The sequence below is a fragment of the Nycticebus coucang genome, chromosome 3 (assembly GCF_027406575.1).
Source record: "Nycticebus coucang isolate mNycCou1 chromosome 3, mNycCou1.pri, whole genome shotgun sequence".
Lineage (NCBI taxonomy): Eukaryota > Metazoa > Chordata > Mammalia > Primates > Lorisidae > Nycticebus > Nycticebus coucang.
The window spans coordinates 33,549,626-33,572,670 of NC_069782.1; the positions used below are offsets into that span (position 1 = coordinate 33,549,626).

Genomic DNA, 23,045 nt, shown 5'->3' on the forward strand with positions numbered 1-23,045 from the left:
ATGCAGCCTACTTTGGGGCAGAGGGTGAGATGTCATGAGTCCACTCAGGAGTAGTCTGGCAAAAGTCTTTCTGTTCCCTGCAAACAAGTCACAGGAGAGAGAGAGAGGAAGCATTGACCTTATGCCAGGGTGATGCTGAGGAAAACGGAGCTGGTTTTGTTCTTTAATCAAAGCAGGAATAGGTCTGGCTAACATTAAAAAAAAAGAATTCAGTTCTATGAGCATTGCTTTTCCTGCCTTAGTAAAGATGACAGATAGGTAAGAGTGAGCAGAACTTGGAGGCGAGATACTATGAGCATTTCAAGCCTTGATCCCTGTCATCACTTCAGCATGTGTCTGCTCCTAAGTGACGTCTTATTCCCTGTGTGTGTGTTTCCAGTGCAGAATCACCATGAATGACTTTTATGAATGGCTGCTGTAGAAATCTGATGGATTGCAGCTCACTGGGGAGATAGAAATTTATAGTTTTGTGTTATACTAAATTCTCAATATAAAGTATAGCATTATATCTCAAAGACTTACACTGAACTTCTTGTAGAACGGAGTCTACATTCCAGACTGGAGTTTGGCAGTTTCTTTAATTTATTTTAATTAATTTATTTTTTTACGTGCCTCTCTTTGCCCTGTAAAGGAGAGTAATTTCAATTTCTATCACCTACTTTCTTCAGAAAGGAAGCTCTCAGGAGTTTGCACCCAGAGGAGCTGTTCACGTCTGTCAGGAGAGGCATTTTCCAATGGTTGTTCATTTCTTAAAATTGTTTTCATTGTGTTTACTATAATCAGCACATTATTCAAACATAATTCTCCTTGGAAAGACAAGTGATGAGTGGGCACTTGAGATGATAGAACAGAGTGGAGACAGTGAATTAAAAAAAAAAAAAAAAAGGGGAGATTGAGACAGTTGCCTGCCCTTCTATGTTAGAGGCCAGAGGTACAGCAGTGAGGAAAACGGTTACATTGTCCCACGCTTCTTGGAGCTTAGAGCCTACTCCTGGTTTTATATCCGAATTTTCCATTAATTTGGACTTAGAGAAGTATTAAAGGCACAAAGAAAATGGTTAAAAGTTCAATCTAAGAAGCATTTAGGTAATTATCCCATTAGGATTTAGCAGGTACTGAACCCAAGAATGGAAAGTATGATGTTAGTTTACACTTGGCTGTGACCAAACCCCTCTGTTTACCCTTTACTCTCTCACGCATTTCAAATATATTTACAGAGGACTCCCATCCCCCGCACTGCTTTAACCACTCTGGACAAAACAGTAAAGGAATGAGCGCCCTTCCCGCCTTATGGTGCTCACACTGAGTGCAGTAAACAGATAATAAGCAAAACTGCTGGTTGGTGATGCTGCCGTTCTACAGTGTAGGTATGGACTCTGCTGAGGACTGAATTGTACATTACCGAGACTTCTCATCTCTACCCCCACGGTTATACACTTGGCTTTATTCTCTGTTCCAACAATTTAGATATTACCACCTTGTAACATGTATAGGGAAATTTGATTGAAGGAGCATTATTATGAGTAAGCGGTTCAGGAGCAGTTAGCAGTGCGTGCAATCTGCACATTTGGAGGAGCTTGTACTATGAGTAAGGACCAGATCTAGGTGCTGGAGATAAGAATGGTGAATAAGAATAACATGATCTTCCTTCTTACATCATGTATATACTTGCTGGGAGGAACTCATGATAAGGATAAATAATTGGGTTATCAGGACAATTTCTGAAAGTGGTAGGTGCTGCAGTAGAAATGAAACTGATATGATCCGCTATAAGAGGCTCCTTAAGACAGATTATCTGGGAAGATTCCTTAGGGAAGGTGCTATCTGAACTGAATTCTGAATGACGAGAAGGGCTTATCCTTGGCAGAGCCCAAGAGGGAGAAAGCGTGCAGCCGCAAGTGCAAAGGGCTTGAGGCAGGAACAGATTCTGGGTGTTTTGGGAACATACCGGCAGCCAGTGTGGCCAGAGCACGGTGGGGTGACATGAGCCTGGAGGTGGGGAGTTTATGTTCCGGGGGACCCTGTTGGCCTGGATTAGGCATTTCAAATTTTACTGTGAACATGAAGCAAAGGCATTGAGAGCTTTAAGCAGGTGGTGATGGTTTGTATTTCCAGAAAAATCCATTATTGTGAGTAGCGAGCATGAAAGCAAAGGCAGCTATGCAGAGAAACCTCGTAGTCTTCTAGTCAGAGTGGGGAGCCTGGCAGAAGGCCAAGTGTGTACAAGATGAGATGGAGACAAGTCAATGTTTGCAGACTTATTTTGCTGGTAGAAAATACAGGAATTAGATCAGATGTGGAAATAGGGAAATGGGAAGAATCAAGGATGGCATCCGGATTTTTGGCTTGCACTGCCATCTTTCAATATGGGAAATAATGTTATGGAAATTCTTGTTCCAGACGCAGTTGGAAAGATTGTAGTGATACCAACTAAGTGAACGTTGACAAGACTGTGCTGTTTGTGCTTTACTTGTGTATCTGTGTGTTAGCCTGTGAAGTAAGTTCTTTCTATTATGCTCATGTTACAGATGAGGAACTGAGGTCTAGAACAATTAAATAATTGTCACAAAGGCCACAAAGCTAGTAAGTGTCACAGTAGAGATTCCAGTACCGGCAGTTTGAGTCCAGGGCTGATGTTCCCAGTCCCCCTTCTCTAGACAGCTTCTCTGTACAGGAGTAAACACACTGATTTCTAAAGCTGTCTTGGATTTATTACTGAAGCGCAAATTGACTTTTGAAACTCTGTTGTTTAGGTAAACATTCACCCATTGCCCAAACAATCTGGCCTTACTTTTACACTAGGTGGAAATGAGCCTGCCTGCTTTGGGAAACCTAATCCAAATTCAAGCCCAGGGGCAGTTTCACAACCTCTTCCTATGCCCCTTCTGGACTGATCTTTAATCTACTGGGGGGAGGGGACGGAACATAAATAAATGGTTTAAAAATGGGATTGTATCATTCACTGTTAGTATGGCTTTTTAGAGTTCAACATTAGTAAAAATGAATAAAATAACTATACCACATTAGTAAAAATGAATAAAATAACTATACCATTAACTATGAACTAACTGTTCCTAACTGAACTAGCTATAGTTAATTATTTTCTATAATGAATAAAATAAAAATCCTAGCAATACTGTCATGGAATGACCTATATCTTCCAGAACCTCTTATTGATGCTTTACATAACATTGTCTTACTTAATCTTTTCATAACTTCCAACGTACGTGATCACCACAAGAAAATAGTCTAAAGGAGGTTGCATAATTTGTTTGGGATTATAGCATCTATGTGGTAGAATCAGGATTTGAATACACACTTTACTTTGATGATGTTCTTCTGTTTCAAACATCATTGTCTTTATAAGCAATGAACCTACAATTGAAGTGTGTTGTTACCAGAGGAACGTATCCTGGGCATGTCAGAGAACCTGCAGGGGAAGAGTATTGCTAGCAGAGGAACATGTCCCAGGCATGTCAGAACCTGCTGTGGAAGTGTATTGTTATCAGAGGAACTCTTCCCAGACATGTCAAAGAGAAAATGCTTTGGTATGTCTCAGGTGGTAGAATCGCATTGAAATCTCCATGGATTGCCAATCAAAAATTGCTCTTTTTTAAAAAAAAATTAAAAATAGTCCTTGTTTTGTAATTTGAATTGTGAGATACTAATAGAAAATTCCTAAGGAAAGCTTAGACCAACCTTTACGAGAAATAAATGCTTCATAACTTGGTTAAAGTTTTTTGCTTAGAATTGAATTGCAGTCAACATAATCCACTCTAGTTGAAAAGAGAAGGGAGTAGATTGAAATGCCTCAGATGGCTTACAACACCTTCGGAAAGGCCAGAGGAGCAGGCTGTAGGCTGAGCTTTCAGAACACACCTACTAAGTGTGGGGGAGCCTGGTGGAAGCTGACGTGGTAGAGAAGATGAGATGGAGACAAGTCAATGTTTTCAGATTTATTTTGCTGGTAGAACATATAGGAATTGACAGACCAGATGTGGAAATGGGGGAATGGACCCAGTAATGTCCATCACAGTCTACAGAGCTGTCAAGGCCAGGGAAGGAGTCTGTTGATACTGCTGAGTGTGAGGGCCTGCTGTCCCCCCAGCAGCTGGCATGTCAGATCTTGTAGAATTGTATCTGCTGGGCATACCCTAAGTCCCATCCAAAATTCCAGCTAACTTCAAAGGGGTCTGAGAAGTGGAGGTTTCAGATTTCCACCCACCATACTACAGAAGGATGCAATTGGAGAGTGTTGGGATGGCAATTGGAGAGCCAATCACAGTACCCTCCACACTGCCTACACTTAACTTTTTTTAATCAAGTTACTCTAAATTGGAGGCTGGGTGTGGTGGCTCACGCCTGTAATCCTAGCACTCTGGGAGGTCAAGGAGAGTGGATTGCCTGAGCTCACGAGTGAGAGACCCTGACTCTAAAAATAGCTGGGTGTTGGTGGTGGGCACCTGTAGTCCCAACGACTTGGAAGGCTGAGGCAGGAGGATTGCTTGAGCACAAGAGTTGGAGATTGCTGTGAGCTGTGATGCCATAGCACTCTACCCAGGGCAACAAAATGAGACTCTGTCTCCAAAAAACAAGAAGTTACTCTAAATTGGGAACATCTAATATGTAGCCCTTCAATCAAATCTAACTTTGTATACTTTTTTAGACATTTCTGTTTGTTTTTCCTAACAACATAGCACTCAGTCACTACCTAAAATAGTTATGTTTCCGACTCCAGAGCAGTGATTTTCAACCTGTGTGCCTCAGCACACTGGTGTGTCATGAGAGGATCGTAGGTGTGCTGCAAAAATATTTTAAAAATCATTAAATTATTTGCAGAAGACGTTCAAAGCACAGTATGTATATATATATATATATTTTTTTTTTTTTGATCAACATAAGTGTGCCGTGGAAGTTTAACTATAGGTTCAAGTGTGGTGTAAGATTAAAAAAAAAAAAAATTGAGAAACACTGCTCTGGAGAGTACGTAAGAATCACATGGAGGGTGGCACCTGTAGCTCAAAGGAATAGGGCACTGGCCCCATATGCCAGAGGTGGCAGGTTCAAACCCAACTCCAGTCAAAAAAAAAAAAAAAAATCACATGGAGGGCTTGTTTTAAATAAGCACATTCCTAAGAAGATTCATCCTGAGAAATTTGGATTCCCTGTGACTGAGGAATCCGCAATGTAGACTGCACTGTCTAGATGATTACACTTTTGTCTAAACATGACACAGCTGACTCCTCTGGCTGCAGTTGGGCTACCTTCAGTGAAAAGGGAGAACTTTTGAATAGTCTGTTCAATTCAAGAAAAACTCATGTGGTATGTTCAGCATGCACTGCCTAACTGGGAGAGCTGGTCCATGATCTTTGCCAGGCAGGCTCGTCATCTGATGTGGTGGAGAAATCGATCAAGATGGTGAAGGTTCTTTGAGCTCATGCCTTTATCCCCACTGATTTTGATGATATTGGGGAGCAGATTTAGTTCAATTTTAGTGTAATAATAATAAAAAAAAAAACCCAGGTGGGAAAAGAAAAAAAAAGAAAAAAAAACCTTTACAAATTTTCTGACCTGCTTCCTCAGATTAAGGATTTTTAAGAAAATTTTAGAAGTTCTGTGAGACCAAACTTGCCAGACTCCTCAGTAGCTGATTTCACAGTACATCCAAATACTTTTAATTACATCCATAATGAGAAAAAAAAAGCCCATAAAAAATTCTAGGAAGTTCAGGAATTTAGTTTGGGCACTTGGGATCAGATAGCAAATGGAGTCTCTACTCATTTTTCATCAGTGAATTGTTCAGAGTTCAAAAAATATTTAGAGATTTTAAAGAATTGTATAACTTTCGATTTATATGAGATCCCCCTTTCAGAAGCAAGTCACATATATGAAAGAGTATAAATTAAGGCTTGAGTTTCTGTGGCTGTTTTTGGAGAGCCACAACCCTCAGGTTCTTGCCTATCATGGTAGTCCAATTTTAAGAGCAACTAATTGGCATGAAAATGAACATTGCCATCCAACAAGTACCAGTGTCTATGACATGCTGGAGATGTGGATTTCAGAACTGTTAGGAAGGCTTTAAATTGTGTTTTCATACTTTAGCTGGTGTTGGAAAATAGTTCTTAGAAAATAAAAAAGAGAGAAAATAACACCCTTAATTGTAAAACCAGTCAGCATCAGATTACATAAATCTAGGTTCAAAATTTAACTACCACTTGTCAGTTTTCTAAACTAGTTTGGTTTGCTACACATTATCAGTTTTATGTAGTTGATTAGAATTAGTCATTAATTAGCATCTCCTTAAAGTGCATTAGACTGTAGGAGATTTTTTTCCCCCTCTACTTTGGTATAACTGCTAAAGAGCTATATTTATAAATGGTATTAATGATCTGTGTTTTTTTTTTTTACCATTGTTACTTTTTTCTTTATTAAATCATAGCTGTGTACATTAATGCAATTATGGCGTACAATGTGCTGTTTTTGTATACAATTTGAAATACTTTCATCAAACTGGTTAACATAGCCTTCACTGCATTTTCTTATTAATTGTGTTAATTAATAACACGCAGTAGATTTAACATGTACCCTTGTAAAATGCACCGTAGGTGTGGTCCCACCAATTACCCTCCCTTTACCCATCCTCCCTCCTTCCTTCCCTTCCCCCCTCCTCTTACCCCTTCATCTTGGGCTATAGTTGGGTTATAGCTTTCATATGGAAGTGTGGGTATTTATATATTGTTTTCCATAGTAGGGCTGAGTATATTGGATACTTTTTCTTCCATTCTTGAGATACTTTACTAAGAAGAATATGTTCCAGCTTCATCAATGTAAACATAAAAGAGGTAAAGTCTCCGCCTTTTTTAAGGCTGCATAATATTCCATGGTTTACACATGCCACAATTTATTAGTACATTCATGGGTCAGTGGACACTTGGGCTTCTTCCATCACTTAGCAATTATGAATTGGGCTGCAATAAACATTCTGGTGCAAATATCTTTGTTATAATGTGATTTTTGGTCTTCTGGATATATACCTAGTAGAGGAATTGCAAGATGGAATGGCAGATCTATTTTTAGATCCCTAAGTGGTCTCCAAACTTCTTTCCAAAAGGAACATATTAGTTTGCATTCCCACCAGTAGTGAAGAAGTGTTCCCTTTTCTCCACATCCACGCCAACATCTGTGGTTATGGGATTTTGTGATGTGGGCTAATCTTGCTGGAGTTAGATGATTTCGACCTGCATTTCTCAAAGTGGTGGTTTCGACCTGCATTTCTCTGATGATTAAGGATGACGAGTATTTTTTCATGTGTCTATAGGCTGTGCGCCCATCTTCTTTAGAGAAGTTTCTCTTCAAGTCCCTTGCCCACACTGAGATGGGCTAACTTGTTCTTTTCTTGCTAATATGTTTGAGTTTTCTGTGGATTCTGGTCATTAAATCTTTGTCAGAGACATAACCTGCAGATATCTTCTTCCATTCTGAGGGCTGTCTGCTTGCTTAAGCAAGTGTTCTTAGCTGTGCAGAAGCTTTTTAGTTTGATCGGATCCCAGTGCATACTTATGAAATAATCTATACTGCTGGTTATTCTGAAATAATCTATACTGCTGGGTTATTTTGTCATATATGTCTCTGTTAAAAATAATAACAGCAAAACCTGTACACTCAGGCTGTAGATCTAGCCTGAGGTGGAAGTCCTCTCCAGGTATCTTTCTGAGCTCACCTCGCTCCCATTAACCCCAGATGAGTTGCTCTCTACACGCGTGAGAAATGCTGTTTTTCGTGTTAACGCGACTCCTCCAGAGCTGCCTTTTCTGTTCTCCCAAGACTGTGGCGAACGTTCTGGCCCTTCTTGTCTCACTCACTCTTTTCTTCTTTTTCTGAAAGCCTGTTACTATAGACCCATAAACTTCCCTCCTGTTTATTCATTCCTGTTGCCCGTCCGGCTCTGGTCTTTCAGTTCCATCACCTCCTTGGTAGCTCCTCTCATCCAGGTCCTTCTGTCATCGTCAGGCTGACGTCTTTTCGCGCTTGTTTTATCCCTTGGACTCCCCCTTTTTACTCTCTTTTCCACTAGCTGCAGGACCCACATCAACACAGTGCTCGTGTGTTTGGCTTCTCATTCTTGCGTCTCCTACGCAGGGCGTTGGTGATAGCACGTCCTCCTTGGGGGTACTGTTCTATTCTATAAGCTTTTCCCCAGACTCCAGCTGCCGCCTCTGCTCCTATACGTCTGGCTCAGGGGACAGCACCACTTTTTACCCATTCACCCTGAACTGGGAAGCCATGTGTGACTCGTCCCCGCTTTTACCGTGCCGGCTTTCATCCCGTCACTGAGACCTTCCATTCCACTTCCATATCTTCCCAGACACGTCCATTTGTCTTTATTCTCCCTGCCACTGCCCTTGTTGAGGCCCTCACTGATGACTTATGTGACCTCCTAATTGGGCTCCTGCCCCCAGGCTTGTGTTCTCCCTCCCCAACTCGTCCTTCATTCTGATGCCTGATGATAAACCTTTAAAAAGTAAATCAGATCTTGACCCTTGCTTAAAATCCTTCTGCGGCTCCCCAGTGACTGTAAAATAAAAGCCAAATCAATTAGAAAAATTAGCAGGGCCTCCATTTCTCTCTCTAGCCTCAGTCTATCTTAAGTATTCCTTGAATCCTATTTTCCAGTGGTGCCAAAAACATGAAATTTTATGAAAGGGCCTGTTCCCTCATTTTCATAGGCACCTGCTCCTTCCCTAGTCAGGGACTTCTCCCTGGCTCCCTTTGACCTGGCTACCTCCTGATCACCTTTGAAGAAGCTTCTCCTGGTAGAAACTACCTCTGAGCCCCTCCCTCAACCGTCCCCTTCCTCAACTCAGCTTTAGTTTTTATATCTTCCAGGCCCTTTTTCCTAAACTCCCACACCACTGTGTTACCCAGTAGCTCACGTGTCCCAAACCAATAACCACAATCTTTCTGTCTTTATCTTATGTCCTTATTAGATCCTCCATACATGTTTGTTGAATGAATAAGTGGCTCTTGGAATAATGTTATTAGAAGTCAGAATGTGCTTGATTTTGTTTTTATCAGTAGGAACAACTTATCACTTTATCTGTTGGCTTTCTCTCCCTTCCTCCCAGCTATATAAAATTTTTAAGTTACAGCTAAGTATAATTTGAGTGTAACTTGATTTACCTGAACTACTTGTTTCCTTCAACCTAGTAATAACTTGACACGTAGTTTCAGTTAGAAAATGAATTAGTGAAAGGGACTGATCTGCCTTCCACAACGTCACCATTTTAAATAAAATTTAATAGTTCATTAAATGTACATGAAGTCAGTTTTATTTTTTTTGTTTCTTTAGTGATTCTCTTGCCCTTAGCCTCCCAAATAGCTGGACTTACAGGCACCCGCTACAATGCCCAGCTTTTTTTTGATAGAGACGGGGTCTCACTCTGGCTCACTCTGGCTCAGGATGGTCTCAAACCTCTGAGCTCAGGCAATCCACCCACCTTGGCCTCCCAGAGCACTAGGGTTACAGGCCACCATGGCCGGCCATGAAGTCAGTTTTATTATCTGACTAGATCCAGTGATTTTCTTTCCAGCATAATGGAGGTCATGGTTTACACCTAACCCAGTGATTAATTAGTGTAGTGGCCACAAGGAAGTTGTCTAATCACTCTGTATCATAGTTTGCTCACATTCAGAATGAGTTAGTATCTTTCTACATGGTTGATGGGAGGATTATGGAAAATAATATCTGCAAACTGCTCATCCTATGAGTGGCCCTTAGGAGTCAATATACTTTGAATTATTTTCTCTTTAAGTAGCATTTACAGGCTCGGCACCCGTAGCACAGTTAGGGCGCCAGCCACATATACCAGGGCTGGCGGGTTCGACCCTAGCCAGGGCCAGCTAAACAACAAGGACAGCCGCAACAAAAAAGTAGCCCGGGGTTGTGGCAGGCACCTGTAGTCCCAGCCACTTGGGAGGCTGAGGCAAGAGAATCGCTTGACCCCAAGAGTTTGAGGTTGCTGTGAACTGTGATGCCAGAGTACTCTACTAAGGGTGACATAGTGAGACTCAGTTTCAAAAAAAAGTAGCATTTACATATAGAAAAAGGACTCAATATCAAAGGGAGATTTTACTCCTAATTTTTCCCGTGGATTGACTACTTTGCAATCTTTAAATTCTCCATTGTCTGACTTCTATATTAAGCTCTTCCTTTCTAGGATGTTCAGTTTTTGTTAGAAGAGCATAAAATTTGCCACATACATCGATGATCATCCATATTTTAAAATATTTCTACTTATTCACAAAGAGATATTCGTGGAGCGAGACAGAAGAGCATCTTCACTAGATTATAGGCACACCAATGTGGATGACAGGCTGGTTTGGGTTTCACTTAGCTATGCTGTCAACATCAGTCTTATTCATAACAATAACATTTTAAAAACTAACAAGTCTACTAAATGTTTTCTTTGTCCCTTTGATATGACTGAACTGTGATGAGAGAAGAAATTGAGTCTTTATAGAATGATTAGGTGTTTTCTTTGTAATGTTTAATGGTAAACTTTTAAGCAACAAAAATATCTGGTAAAAGAACATACAGAACTAAATGGTTATTCACCAAATGGAAATCCTATTGTTGGTTTGCATAAAGATTATTTTTGAGAGATACAGCTCAGCTTTTTTGACCTGAGAAGACCTGAACTCAGGACTAACTACTCTACCTGTATCTTGGTAACTTGCTTTGCTGGCTCCCAGTAGCTGAGCCAGTTGGCTCTCTTCCAAAGCACATTTGGGCTACAAGGGAACTGCCTGCTTCAATAGCTGGCATGTGAGATTAAAGAGAAGATGAATGTTGTTTTTGGCAGCAGCTGCTGTTTTGTTCAGGGCAGTTCTAATACCATTTTGTAGGTCTGTGCATAAAGAAAGCCAGCTACAAAGACACTTCCCTACCTTTTTACTTTGGGAAGGCCATCAACGTGGACCCTGGCAATATATATTTTAAAATCACTTCTCATGTTTCTAGAGAATAAAAGAGGATTTTTTTTCCTTTTGTCATGTTATTTTGTGTGTATGTTTGTGTGTGTGTTTTGTTTTTTATTTCTCCATGTTTACAAGATTAGGATCGTCTGGTTTCTTTTCTTTCTTTTTTTTTTTTTTTTGTGACTTCCTGTAACTTTCCACTCTCTCCTTTAAAGTACTTTTCTAGTACTCTTTGCCATTGTGAAGAGTCTCATCATGTGGCCCTCAGTAGAGTGCTGTGGCATCACAGCACCTCAAACCCTTGGGTTTAAGCAATTCTCTTGCCTCAGCCTCCCAAGTAGCCTCCCATTGCAGGTTACAGGCTCTCTCCGCAATGCCCGGCTATTTTTTGTTGCAGTTCTCGTTGTTTAGCTGGCCCGGGCCAGCTTAGAACCCACCAGCCCCTGTGTAAGTGAATAACACCCTAACCACTGAGCTATGGGTGCCAAGCCAGGAGCTTCTGGTTTCTTGAACAGCATGTGTCTCCCTGATGTTCTTGGGCTGCGCAGGTGGTGATTTCTACAGCAGGAAAAGAGTCTGCTGTGTGGCTTTTATATTTACAGCCCATGTTCGTATCAGGAAAATAGTTTTTGCCTTCGGTGGGCTCTGCAGCTTCTTTCCTTGGCAGATGGATCTTTACTGTAAGGAAAGCTTTATATTCAGGAGGAATTGTTTATGCGATGAATATTCCACTAGAGCCTATTAAGGTTGGTCTCAATATAGGTGAGAATTAGGCCAGACCTTTGCCTTCAGGGTCTTTACCCTTATCTTCCTGTAGCTTTCCACTCTCTCCTTTAAAGTACTTTTCTAGTACTCTTGGCCATTGTGAACACATGCCCCTACAAAAGACTCTGTCTGTCATTTCCTGGAGTTTGACTTTTAATCAGTATTACGCCCAGGACTGTTTCTGCTGCATACCTTAGTCTTAACAGTGCATACAGATTTCTCGTTAGGTTGATTATTATTTCAATAATGTAAATAATTTGAAGGCAACTTTTAGCATTGAAAGAGTGACAATTTTGTACGTTAAGGGGAGTATGTGGGGGGACACTTTTGATGCCCGCCTCTACCTAGAAAAGTTGAGAACTGCAGACAATAAGATTAGTTTCATGTATCTGTGCGACGAGAGGTTATCACACAATGAGTGTGACCTAGAGAGAAAAGTTGTACAACGTTAAAACAAAGTAGCCAAAGAAAAATGCCGTAAGCAGACGCAGAGAATGTTACAGAAAGCAATCAGTGAGATGATTACCCTAACTGAAAAGATACATTTTAGAGCAGAAGTCACAAACACGGGGACATTTTGCCTCAGAATTGTATCTCCAGGAGGGTGTGTGTCAGCGTGTGTGCACACGCCCACACATCCAGGCACCCGTCTACCCTTGGGGTTTCCAGACGTTGGAGGAAAAGGAAGAAAGAGAAAACAAAGATAAATATTTTGTTGATATTAATATATTGAAACACCTCACTTAATGGGAAGTCAATTGCCTATTAACTCAACCTGCTCTAAACACAGTTGAGAACTAAAAAAATAAATTGAAAAAAGGCATCTGCACATAAAATCAGTGTCAAAATACTCGTGTGCTAAAGGTCATGAAGATTTACTTTATAAAGTCCTTTCTCAGACTGTTTTATTCAAACATTTCTGAAGCACTTGTCTCCCCAGTTTCCCAGCCAATGCAAACCCCATAAACCACACAGCCAATAATTGCATGGCGCCTGTAGTTTGAACAGTGTTTAATTTGAGTCTCACTACTTGTGTGAGTGAGGCAAAAATTATTTCGACTCTCATTTTATAGATGGGTAAATGGATACTCAGGTAGAGTAACTGACTTCTTTGAGGTCACACTGTAAGGGAATGAGAGGTTTTCTGGATTCATATTCTATCCATTGTTTCTAAGAGTGTATTTTTTTTCATTGCCCTTGGAAACCTTTGTTCAAACAAAATCTTACTCAGAGACATGAACAAATAAAACAGAAGAAGCTGAGCTACTTTGCTTAAATGAGGCATCAGAGGCCTAGGATTCTGGCAAGGGCAGCTCACTTTCCTCACCTGGAATAGCCCGAACATCACTACCAGCCACCACCATCCATTCATTACTTCATTCAGGGTGTATGTCTGTCGAGTTCTGCTTTATTTTTCTACTACTGCTATAAAAAAAAATAATTACCATACATTTAGTGACTCAATACACTACAAATTTATTACATTATACTCTTGGAGATTAGAAGTTAAAATAGGATTTTCTAGACTCAAATCAAGTGTCAGAGGGACTGTGAGCCCCTGCTCCAGAGGAGAATCTGTTTCCTTCCTTTTCCAGCTTCTGAAAGCTGCCTGAGTCCCGGTCCTTGCCCTTCACTTTCAGTGCGAGCCGTGCCAAGCATCTTTCTCATGTCACATCTTTCTGACCTTTCTTCCATCACTCCAGGACCAGACCCAGGAAAGAGTCTCTGTTTTCAAGGGCCCAGGTGATTAGATTGGGCCCAGACAATTCAGAATGGATTCTTAACTTGATCACATGTGCAAAGCCATTTTGCCACGAGCAGCAGAATATAGTCACAAGTTTCAAGAGTGAGGACGCAGGTGTCTTTGAGGCCATCGTGCTGCCTGCCGTGAGCTCCCATATGGGCCATGTGTCGTCCTCAGCACCCAGGCTTGGGGAGACTAGAAATAGGCATATTCGCAGTGACAACGTGTTGCAAGTAATGACCTGACAATCTGGGAGAAACAGGAAAACCAAGGAACAAACAAACAAAAGCTAAAATAAAATTTTAAAAACAGTCATTTGAACAAATACAGTAATTTGGAACTACTTGGAAGAGGACAGTCAAAACGAGCTATTTTGCTTTTTTGCCCTTTTTATTGTATGACCCTAAACCAGCAAAGAAAAGTTTAATATTTCTATTCACCATTTAAGAGATTATGGAAGAGTTTGCACTATAGATTAGAAAGGTTTCTGTATGGGATAATTGATAATCTGGAAAATTTCTTTTCCATATAAAGAAATAAGTTCTGCCTTTCCAGTCTCTTCGGAGAGTGCTGCTGAAGGAGGTATTACTGCTGTAGTTCCTAAGCTGCTTGCCTCTCTGCTTAATGTTTATTCATATCTCTATGCCAGAGTGAATTGTTTAATTTTGTGAAAGGAGGATATTTCTTAATGGTAACAAAGTATATGCAAAATTCCATTACAATTATGAATTTATTTATAATACCTAAAATAAAGTACTTTAAGAAAGAGAGTTTTCAGGGATATTCCAATGTTGTTAAATCAATATAGATTTAATTTTAGCACTGGCCAGTAGGACAAAATTTAAAGTCCCTATTAAAATAAGAAAATCTATTTGAATTTAACTTATGCAAAAAAAAATTGTTGTTGCCTTGGTGAAATTATTTCCCATTTATTATAGCAGTCTATGTTAATATATTTTAAGAAACTATGAAAGGGCGTATATTAAAAATTATGAATAACGTAGAAAATTCAGCTATGGCATGGAATATGGAACAGACTTCTGTCCATATGTTTGATATTTGAAAAAGTATTGAAGTTTTAAAGATTGGCCATCGTATTCTCACCAGTGATCTAACATATTTCTGAAAGTGCTGGGACAAAATGGGGTTGCTGAAGGACAGGAGTTAGAATTGGACAGATCTGGGTTTAGACACTGATTTCTGATTATTTCCACTCAGAAGTCACCAAACCCCTCTGTTCCTCAATTTCTTCATCTTTGAAATTAAGGTCTATAAAAGTTAAATTTTGTTTGTTGTTACATATGCAAGATGCTTGATACGTAGTAAATGTTCAATAGATTTTAGCTTTATGCGCTGTATTATCCACCCCCACCCCCCCCAAACACCAGCATCTGCATTCACATAAAATATCCTGCCTTATAGCACGAATGAACTGTCTACACTCCTATTTAAAGCCACACTCCCAGCTTGAGAACTGGATCACCCTTCTTGTCTCCTCAAGGCTGTTGCTCAGTTTCCTCTCTTCTGACCTACATCACCAGCTGCTCCCTCCTTCTGGACCATCCCCAAAGGCACACACACAGTTCCTGGTATTTCAGTCACCTTAAAAGAAAACTCTTTCCTCCCCTTCCAGCTACCACCCCACTTTCTTCTTATTTCTTTGTATGTGTGTTTGTTTAGTCCCTCTCCTTTGAAGGGAGAGTCTTCCAAAGACCTGTCTGTATGCACGGTGTTACCTTCTCCTTTTCTTTCGTCCACTCTAGACTGGCTTTTCCCCACACCACTCCAATAAAAATGCTCTTCTTGATGTCACCAGTGGCCTCCATGCTGCTTGTGGACAGTTTTCACCTGACCTAACCTAGAACCGGTATTTGATGGCATTTGACTTTGTTCTCCTGAACATACTTCTTTAAAACTTTGTTTCATTGTGATTCTCTAGCTTCTTTCTTGCAAACTCTGTAGGCTCTAACTTCCCCCCCATCCCTCTTAGCATTAGAGCTCTGTGGGATGGCAGGGTTAGAGCTCTGTGGGAGGGTGGGGTTAGAGCTCTGTGGGATGGCTGGGTGCCTTGATCTTTTTTCCTACTTAATGCTCATTCCCATGGTGAACTCATCCAGTCTTTTGCTTAAAATCCCATTCACGAATGTCAAGCTTTCTTATCTGTATCTGCAGCCTAAACCTTCTTCCCAAATCCAGACTTAAATTTCCTGACCTAGTATCATCATTGGAGTATCTCAAAGACAATCCCAGCTTCACAAATCCAGAAGTTAGCTCCTGATCTGCCCCCCAACACCTTTCCATCCCTGTTCTCTCCTGTATCAGTTGATGACAAGGCCATCCTTCCAGGTGTTCAGACCAAAATCCCTATACTCATCTTTCTTCTTCTTTTTTTTAATAGCCTTCACCTTATTTACTTAATTATTGTGTTAAGACCTCATTTATACTCTATACTTAATAGATTTGACATGTACCCTTGCAATATGAACCACAGGAATGGTTCCACCCTTTACCCTCCCTCCATAGAATCTCCCCCCTCCCCTCCATCCCCCTTCTCTTCCCTCCTTCATCTTGGGCTATAGTTGTGATTTACCTTTCTTGTGAAAGTGTGAGTGATTATAAATTAGTTTCATGATAGTATTGAGTACATTGGATACTTTTTCTTCCATTCTTGAGATACTTAATTAAGAAGAATACGTTCCAACTATTTGCACCAGATTGTTCATTGCAGCTCAATTTATAATTGCTGAGTCATGGAAGAAGCCCAAGTGCCCATTGACCCATGAATGGATTAATAAATTTTAGTATATGTACACCATGGAATATTATGCAGCCTTAAAAAAGATGGAGACTTTACCTCTAATCATCTTTCACTCTTTTTCTCAAGTCACAGCACAACTGTCAGGAAATCTTCTTGGTGCCACCTTCAGAGATATACCGAGTCTAACCACTTCTGGTCAGCGTGCTGGTGTAACCCTTTTTGATTGGGTCACAGGAAGGGCCTTCTGTTTCTTTTTCTACCCCTTTTTGCCCTGAATTCTGTTTTCATTACAGCAATCAGAGTGATCCTGTTTTTTTAATTTATCTTTTTAATATTCCTATCCTTCCTCTGCTCAAAATCCTGCAATAAGTCCCATGTTATCCATAGTACAAGTCAACATCTGGACAGTGGGCTTCAGTATCCTACATACTGTGGCCTCTCCATTCTCTCTGACATCATCATCTCCTGGTTCACTTATGCTGTGACTTCAAAAGAGAGAGAGGCCTTAAATAGACCATAGGGCCTTGGCACCAGCTTTCCTCTCAGTATGCAATACTTTTACTGCAGTTACCTGAATGGATCACTCCCTTAGTTCTAACCAATTTTTGGTAAAATATTGCCTTTTCAGTGAGGCACTCATCAAATATCATCACCCTATTAAAAATTTCAAGCAGTGTCCACACATACTACCATCTAGAAAGAAAGGAGTAATGGTTCGTTCCATGGCTTTTCTCTAGACTCAGAGATGCCTGGGGATTTGACCCTCCCTATAATCTTCCTTGCAGTAAGAATATAGAACTCAGGAAGTACACTATACTTTCTCCAGGGGAATCCAGCTTCAGTTAGTAGACAACAGAGAACAAGCCCTGATAATATACTTACTGTTGACACTGGTATTGCTGGAGGTAACTGCTCTGGAAAATGAGAAGAAGCTCATGACACATGCCCGAAAGGGCTCCTCAGCTAGCAAGGTGTAAGCTGAGTAGTCCTGACTACCCACCACCATCTCTCATTGCCACACACACCCCACGTGTGCAGTGACTTTCTGATGCTGGGGACAGCCTGAGTGTTGGGAGGTGTCTGCTCTGCTGGTGCTGTACCTGCTTGTTTGTTATCCATCCTGTGCTCTTTCTTAGAGCTCAGTAGTGGAATATGTTTAGTGCTCCCTGATTGATGCCTCTTGTGATTCATGAGTGTGATGTCAGTGTGAACCAGGATCACTGCTGCCAGTGGAAAAGAGTAGACACGATTCCAGTCTCCTTAACTTTGTTCTCTGATTTTTCCTTCTGTAGAGACGAAATCTCATGGACTGATACGCAGGCCGGAGTGCAGTGACATGATCATAGCCTACTGCAGCCTCAAACTCATGGGATAGCCTCTAACACCTTTGAGCTTTAGATGTAACCTAGTTCCTTATGTTTGTTGAATATGGTTGGTTAGTCTTATCCTCACTGGACAGTAGGCCTTATGAGGGCAGGGATATTTGTTATTCTTTTCATTATATAACCCTGACATGTAGAACAAGATCTGGCACATAATAAATATGTTGAGGAATGTTTGTTCAGTGACAAATGTTTTTTGTTTGTTTGTTTGGTTTTTCAGTGTTTATTCAATGCCAGGAGTAAGGTATGGTGATGACCAGTAACAGAATGTCTGCCTTTAGATTTAGAGCCGAGAATATAAACTTTGTTCTTAGTAACCTTGGACCGTCACAGAGATTCTTAGAGTTTTCAAATCATATCAAGAAAAGGGACGTTGGAAAAATACATTTCAAGGAGGGTGAAGGGTGAAGTTATGTGTTAGCAATCACAATGTAAAAGAAAGGTGGAGTTTAGTAAATTATATTTACACATGTGAAGGAAGACTTTGCTATTAGGGGAGATTTTTTATGTTGGGATTGTCCTAAAAGGGGAATTCCTCTTTCAGAAATGATTCACCCAATTTAGTCTTCTCTGTGGCCCATGGGAGACCGTACTATGAAGAGCCTGATCCTATAGTACTCAGAGTAGCCTTACTGAATTAGATAGGATTACTGCTAAAATAAACCATAATAAAATGGTAGTAAAAAGGCTTTAATTTTGTTCACAAGTCACTATATCCACATAGGTAGCATTGTAGTCTTAGAAATTTTGGCAAGTGATAATTGTCATTTGGTCCACTGTAATATTTAGTTAGCATGAAGATATGAATTGAAAGTAACAAGCTTTGGTATACATATGCCATGGAATACTATTCAGCCACAAAAAAAGAGGGAGACTCTACATCCTTTGTATTAACCTGGATGGATGTGGAACACATTATTCTTAGTAAAGCATCACAAGAATGGAGAAATAAGAATGGTATGTACTCATTTCTGATATGAGGACAATTAAGGTCCTAGTACACAGTGGGGAGTAGGCGATGGTAAGAACTGAGAAAGGGAAGGAGAGAGAGGGTGGGGGGTCAAGGGGTGTGGTACACCTTTTGGGAGTGGGACACAAATATAATAGGGTCCTTATTCTAACAAAAGCAATCAATGTAACCTGGTTCTGTGTACCCTTGATGAATCCCCAACAATAAAAATAAAAGTAATCAATCAATTGAATGTGATCTAGTGCCTTTTAAAATATGGCTAGCTATATAAATAGGGAAGATGTCTAGCCACGTGCATTTGGGCTTTTGTGTGATTTTAAGATTTTAGAGGAGAACGTTAGCTCATAAAATAAATCTCACATATAAGAAATCTTCACATGTGCATGCTTTTGTCACTGTTTATTTTTCTTGGGACCTCATCTTCTTGCAAACTCTTCCTTGTCCTTCAAAATCCAGCCATAGTCAGAGTTTCTCTCTGGCTTTTATTGGCACTGTCTTCCTGCTACAGGCTCTGCCCCTCCAAGTTTAATTGATTAATTGGTTCCTCCTCTATGTTCCCAGAGTGTTTATTATCATATGGTGTGGGTGTTATTTATTTACCTGCCTCTGAGTTTCAAGGGCGTCTTCATCCTCTTTGTTTCCCTAATGACGAGCACTGTCTCTGTAAGTGGTTACTGAATTGGAACAGTAGAGTGTATTTTTACCTTGACAACTGATTCATCCAGCAAATATTTATTAAGATTTTTTTTATACGCAAGGCATTGTGTTATGTGTTGTAATGTTGTAAAGATACTGATAAAATAAATATGATGCCCAAGTTCATTTTTTTTTCAAGATCTCAATCAGTGGAGGTTTATTAAGCCAATGTTTGAGGAAGATGCCCAAGTTCTTAAAAATCAAATTATAGTATAATAAGGAAAAATAAGTGATACATAAAAATAACTGTAATATATTGTCAATGGTATTATTTTCAAAGAAGGGGGTGTATGTATGTGTGTGTGAGAGAGAGACAGAGAGACAGAGAGAGATTACTTCTGCTAGTATTCAGGAATGTCTTCCTGTGGGCTAAAGAATATTTTCCTTGGCGGAGCCTGTGGCTCAAGGAGTAGAGCACCAGCCCCATATACTGGAGGTGGTGGGTTCAAACCCAGCCCTGGCCAAAAACTGCAAAAACAAAAAAAGGAAAAAAATATTTTCCTTATTAAATGGCAAAAATGTTGTGCTTCAAAACATTAATTCATTTGCTGTCTCACAAATTGGGTTAAATTCTGTCTTAGATCCAAAAATTCACCTCTCTGCCTCATTTTCACTTGGTGTCCTCTTGCAGACTTTTGGATTAAAGCACTGCTGAGGGGTGGTGCTGCCACTTGCCAAACAGTCTATGTTTAAAGTGGAAAGAGAAAGTTTCTCTTGGTGTCTTAAGGTACAAATTTTATGCATTCCCTGGTTTTTAGAAGAGACTCTTAAGTGAGAAGTCCTTTACATGTTGCTACAAGTTCATTCCTGAGTGCCATTAAAAAATTGGTTGCAGAAAGCTTTTGACAAAGTTAACAATAATGTACTTGGAAAAATAACTCAATCTAATTTTAACTGAGAATTTTTTAAAAAATTTGGTAAGTGTTGTTTGAATGTTTAGCACTTAATTGTATTTAAGCCAATAGCTTTAAACACACACACACACACACACACACACACACACGATAGCATTTTGCACATCAAAGCATAAGACATTCATAACTTGAACGATTACAGATTTTCAACTGATGGTCATTGAGCAATTTTTCTGTTTTCATTTAGACTTGGATTATCACTTGCATTTATCTTCAACTGCTTCTATTTAATCCTCTCGTCAAGACCAAAGGGATCTGCGGGAATCGTGTGACTAATAATGTAAAAGACGTCACAAAATTGGTAAGTAAAGATGCTTTTCTGTATCTGTGATGCTTTTTCTTATGCTCGATGATCAAACATTTAGGTTTTTATTGCTCCAAGTTACTGTTTTTTGTTTTTTGTTTTTGCTAAGACAAGGAAAGGAATCACTAGTTATTGCAAAGGGTCTGTAGAGAGAGATTTTTAAGCTCATGGAGAATTTACTGGTAAAATTGACCCATTGCTGTCCACTGCAGTGACTGTTTCTTTGCTGGTCTTTTCCCTCCTTCCCAGTTGGTGAAGGACCCTGGAGAGTTGGCTGCGTGCTGATGGGTCAGCTCCAGCTTGTTCCTCTGTATCTCTTTAGCGGGTTCCGCAGCATGTTCTGTGTCCCCTCCACCTGCCTCCGTACTCTTCCCCAACAAACCTCACGAAAGAGCTGAGATGGCCATTCTCCCCTTTCCATCAGCATGAAGGCCCTGTTGCAGATGCATGTGTGAGGGAGCATTTGCTCCTTCAGTGAACATAGTCAGTGGAGTAAATTCATTGTCCAAATGTTGAACAGACTCTTCCCCCATTTGTCACATGGGAGCTCTGCTTTCAGCAGAAGCTTATTGCACTGTGTGCCCCTTCATCACTAGCAACTCCACGCCAGGCTTCTCCAGATGCTTTCTCTCAAGATTCAAACCCCAGAAAGGACAGAACACATCTGGAATGTGTCCTTCCAACTCTCAGGAGCAAGGGGAGATTTTACATGCTTGTTTGTACTGTGTGAGGTTCAGGGTGAACAAAACTTAAGAAGCATTTTTACGAGTTCCTAATTCAAAATAGGCAGTTAGGTAACACACAGTTATTTGAATGTTGACTGGAGAACAGAGGTGATGTCAAAACAGGGAAGAAATGAGAGTTATAATGTGGAGAAAGGAAAGAACCGTATGCTTGTTGAGATAATAGAAAATGGGGTGAAGGAGGGTCTATCTATCTGTTCTTGTTTTGGGTTCATAACAAAACTTCAAAATGAAAGTTTAATGCTATGGTTGAAGTCTTGCCAGCTTAGCCTCAATGCAGAATTAGAAACACACGCATTTATGCAAGTTCTTTAGAACACCTAGAAAGTCCAGGTTTAAAAGCATTCTTTATTGCAGCAGCTAAAGATACATCAGCATGTCTCACTTAAGGGACTGCTAATGGAACATTTGCCTGCTATATACCCAGCTAGGTGTTGTGTATAGGGATGGGTATAAGGGAAAAGTATTTTAAATGTAGATCATGATCGTTTTTTCTCAATTTGCTGGTTAGTTTTGGACCTAAGAAACAATACCAAAACAACAACAACAACAACAATATGTATTTATAGTCTAACTGTGTGTGTATTAGCAGTACACCTTCATTAAGTGTTTGAATGAAGAAGTGATGTTTGACGTCAGTGAGCATCAAAATCACCTGTGCTGGTCATTAAGTCACAGGTGCCTGGGCTCCACACCAAGAAAATGCTTTGATGCATCCACATTTTTAACAGATTTCTGACAGGAGATGAGAACCATTGTTCTCTAGAGGGTCTGTTCTGTCAAAGTTTAGAGAGTAAAATGTCTTGACCCTAATTTAATCACAAATCTTATAACTTATTATACCTGTGTTGTATAGGTTTAAAAGGATGTCAGGTTAATATGAATCTCTAAATTATGTTTAAAGTATGTCACTGGGAAATTACAGCCTCATTACTTGTTTAATCATGGGAGGAGCTGACAGAGAGCTGGGAAGACCTGCACTGGACCCAGGGAGAAAATTTCACATATGTGGGCAGTGAAGCATAGTTGGAAGGTGATGCTATATCTGACCACAGGCTGAGCATCCTCAAGATCAGCGTGATACTTGGCAATATTATTTGTTAAGTGTTTAAGGGATACTTATTCGTACTATCATAATTCCATAATTTGGTTTGTGAACTGTCAAACCAAAATTTTCGAGTGATACAAGTAGGTTTTATAAGCACCTTCAAGATTTTCTATTCTTGTCTTTGCCTATTCTGCTTCTTATAAGCTGGTTACCTATTGATCGATACAGTGAAAAATGGCAAGAAGCATTAATAGATGGGAAAGAAGAGAAGTGCCAGGAAGGGGATATTTATTTACATTGACACTAAAATATAGTTCATCACTACAAGGGCAAATGTCAAATCATTAAGCTGAAAATAAGGGTTTCTCCTCCTTCCAACAGTTGACTCAGGGGAATGCCATTTAATTTGGAGAGTTGCTTTAGTGAAATTCATGTATTTTCTCTGGATTATATTTTTTTAATAAATCACTTGGGAAAAAAAGTTGAGTTACTAAAACATAGGAAGATCGCTTTTAATTGAATAAATGAAGAGCTACATAATTCACAGCCTGTATTTCATAAAGCAGGAATTTTAGTCCCTGAGCTCAGAGCATTTATAATCTAGTTTGGGAGGCAAGCCATCTTCATAAAAACACAAACATGCATATTACCAGCACCGCAATAACAACACTTAAGTGGATCCCATTAAAAAGATGCCATGGTATAATACAGGGCCCAACCTGTGCTAATTTTTTTATTAAAAAA

The 23,045-nt window shown here is 39.9% G+C and overlaps 1 protein-coding gene across 2 annotated transcripts in view; it reads left to right on the top strand.

Annotated features, from left to right (window-relative positions):
* The window catches only part of KITLG (KIT ligand), a 90,845-nt gene that overhangs the window by 18,256 nt on the left and 49,544 nt on the right, over positions 1-23,045 (top strand). For both annotated transcript variants that reach the window (XM_053585606.1, XM_053585607.1), the window contains exon 2: positions 20,394-20,507. In XM_053585606.1, coding sequence (XP_053441581.1) covers positions 20,394-20,507 — 114 coding nt within the window. The remainder of the gene's footprint in view (positions 1-20,393; positions 20,508-23,045) is intronic.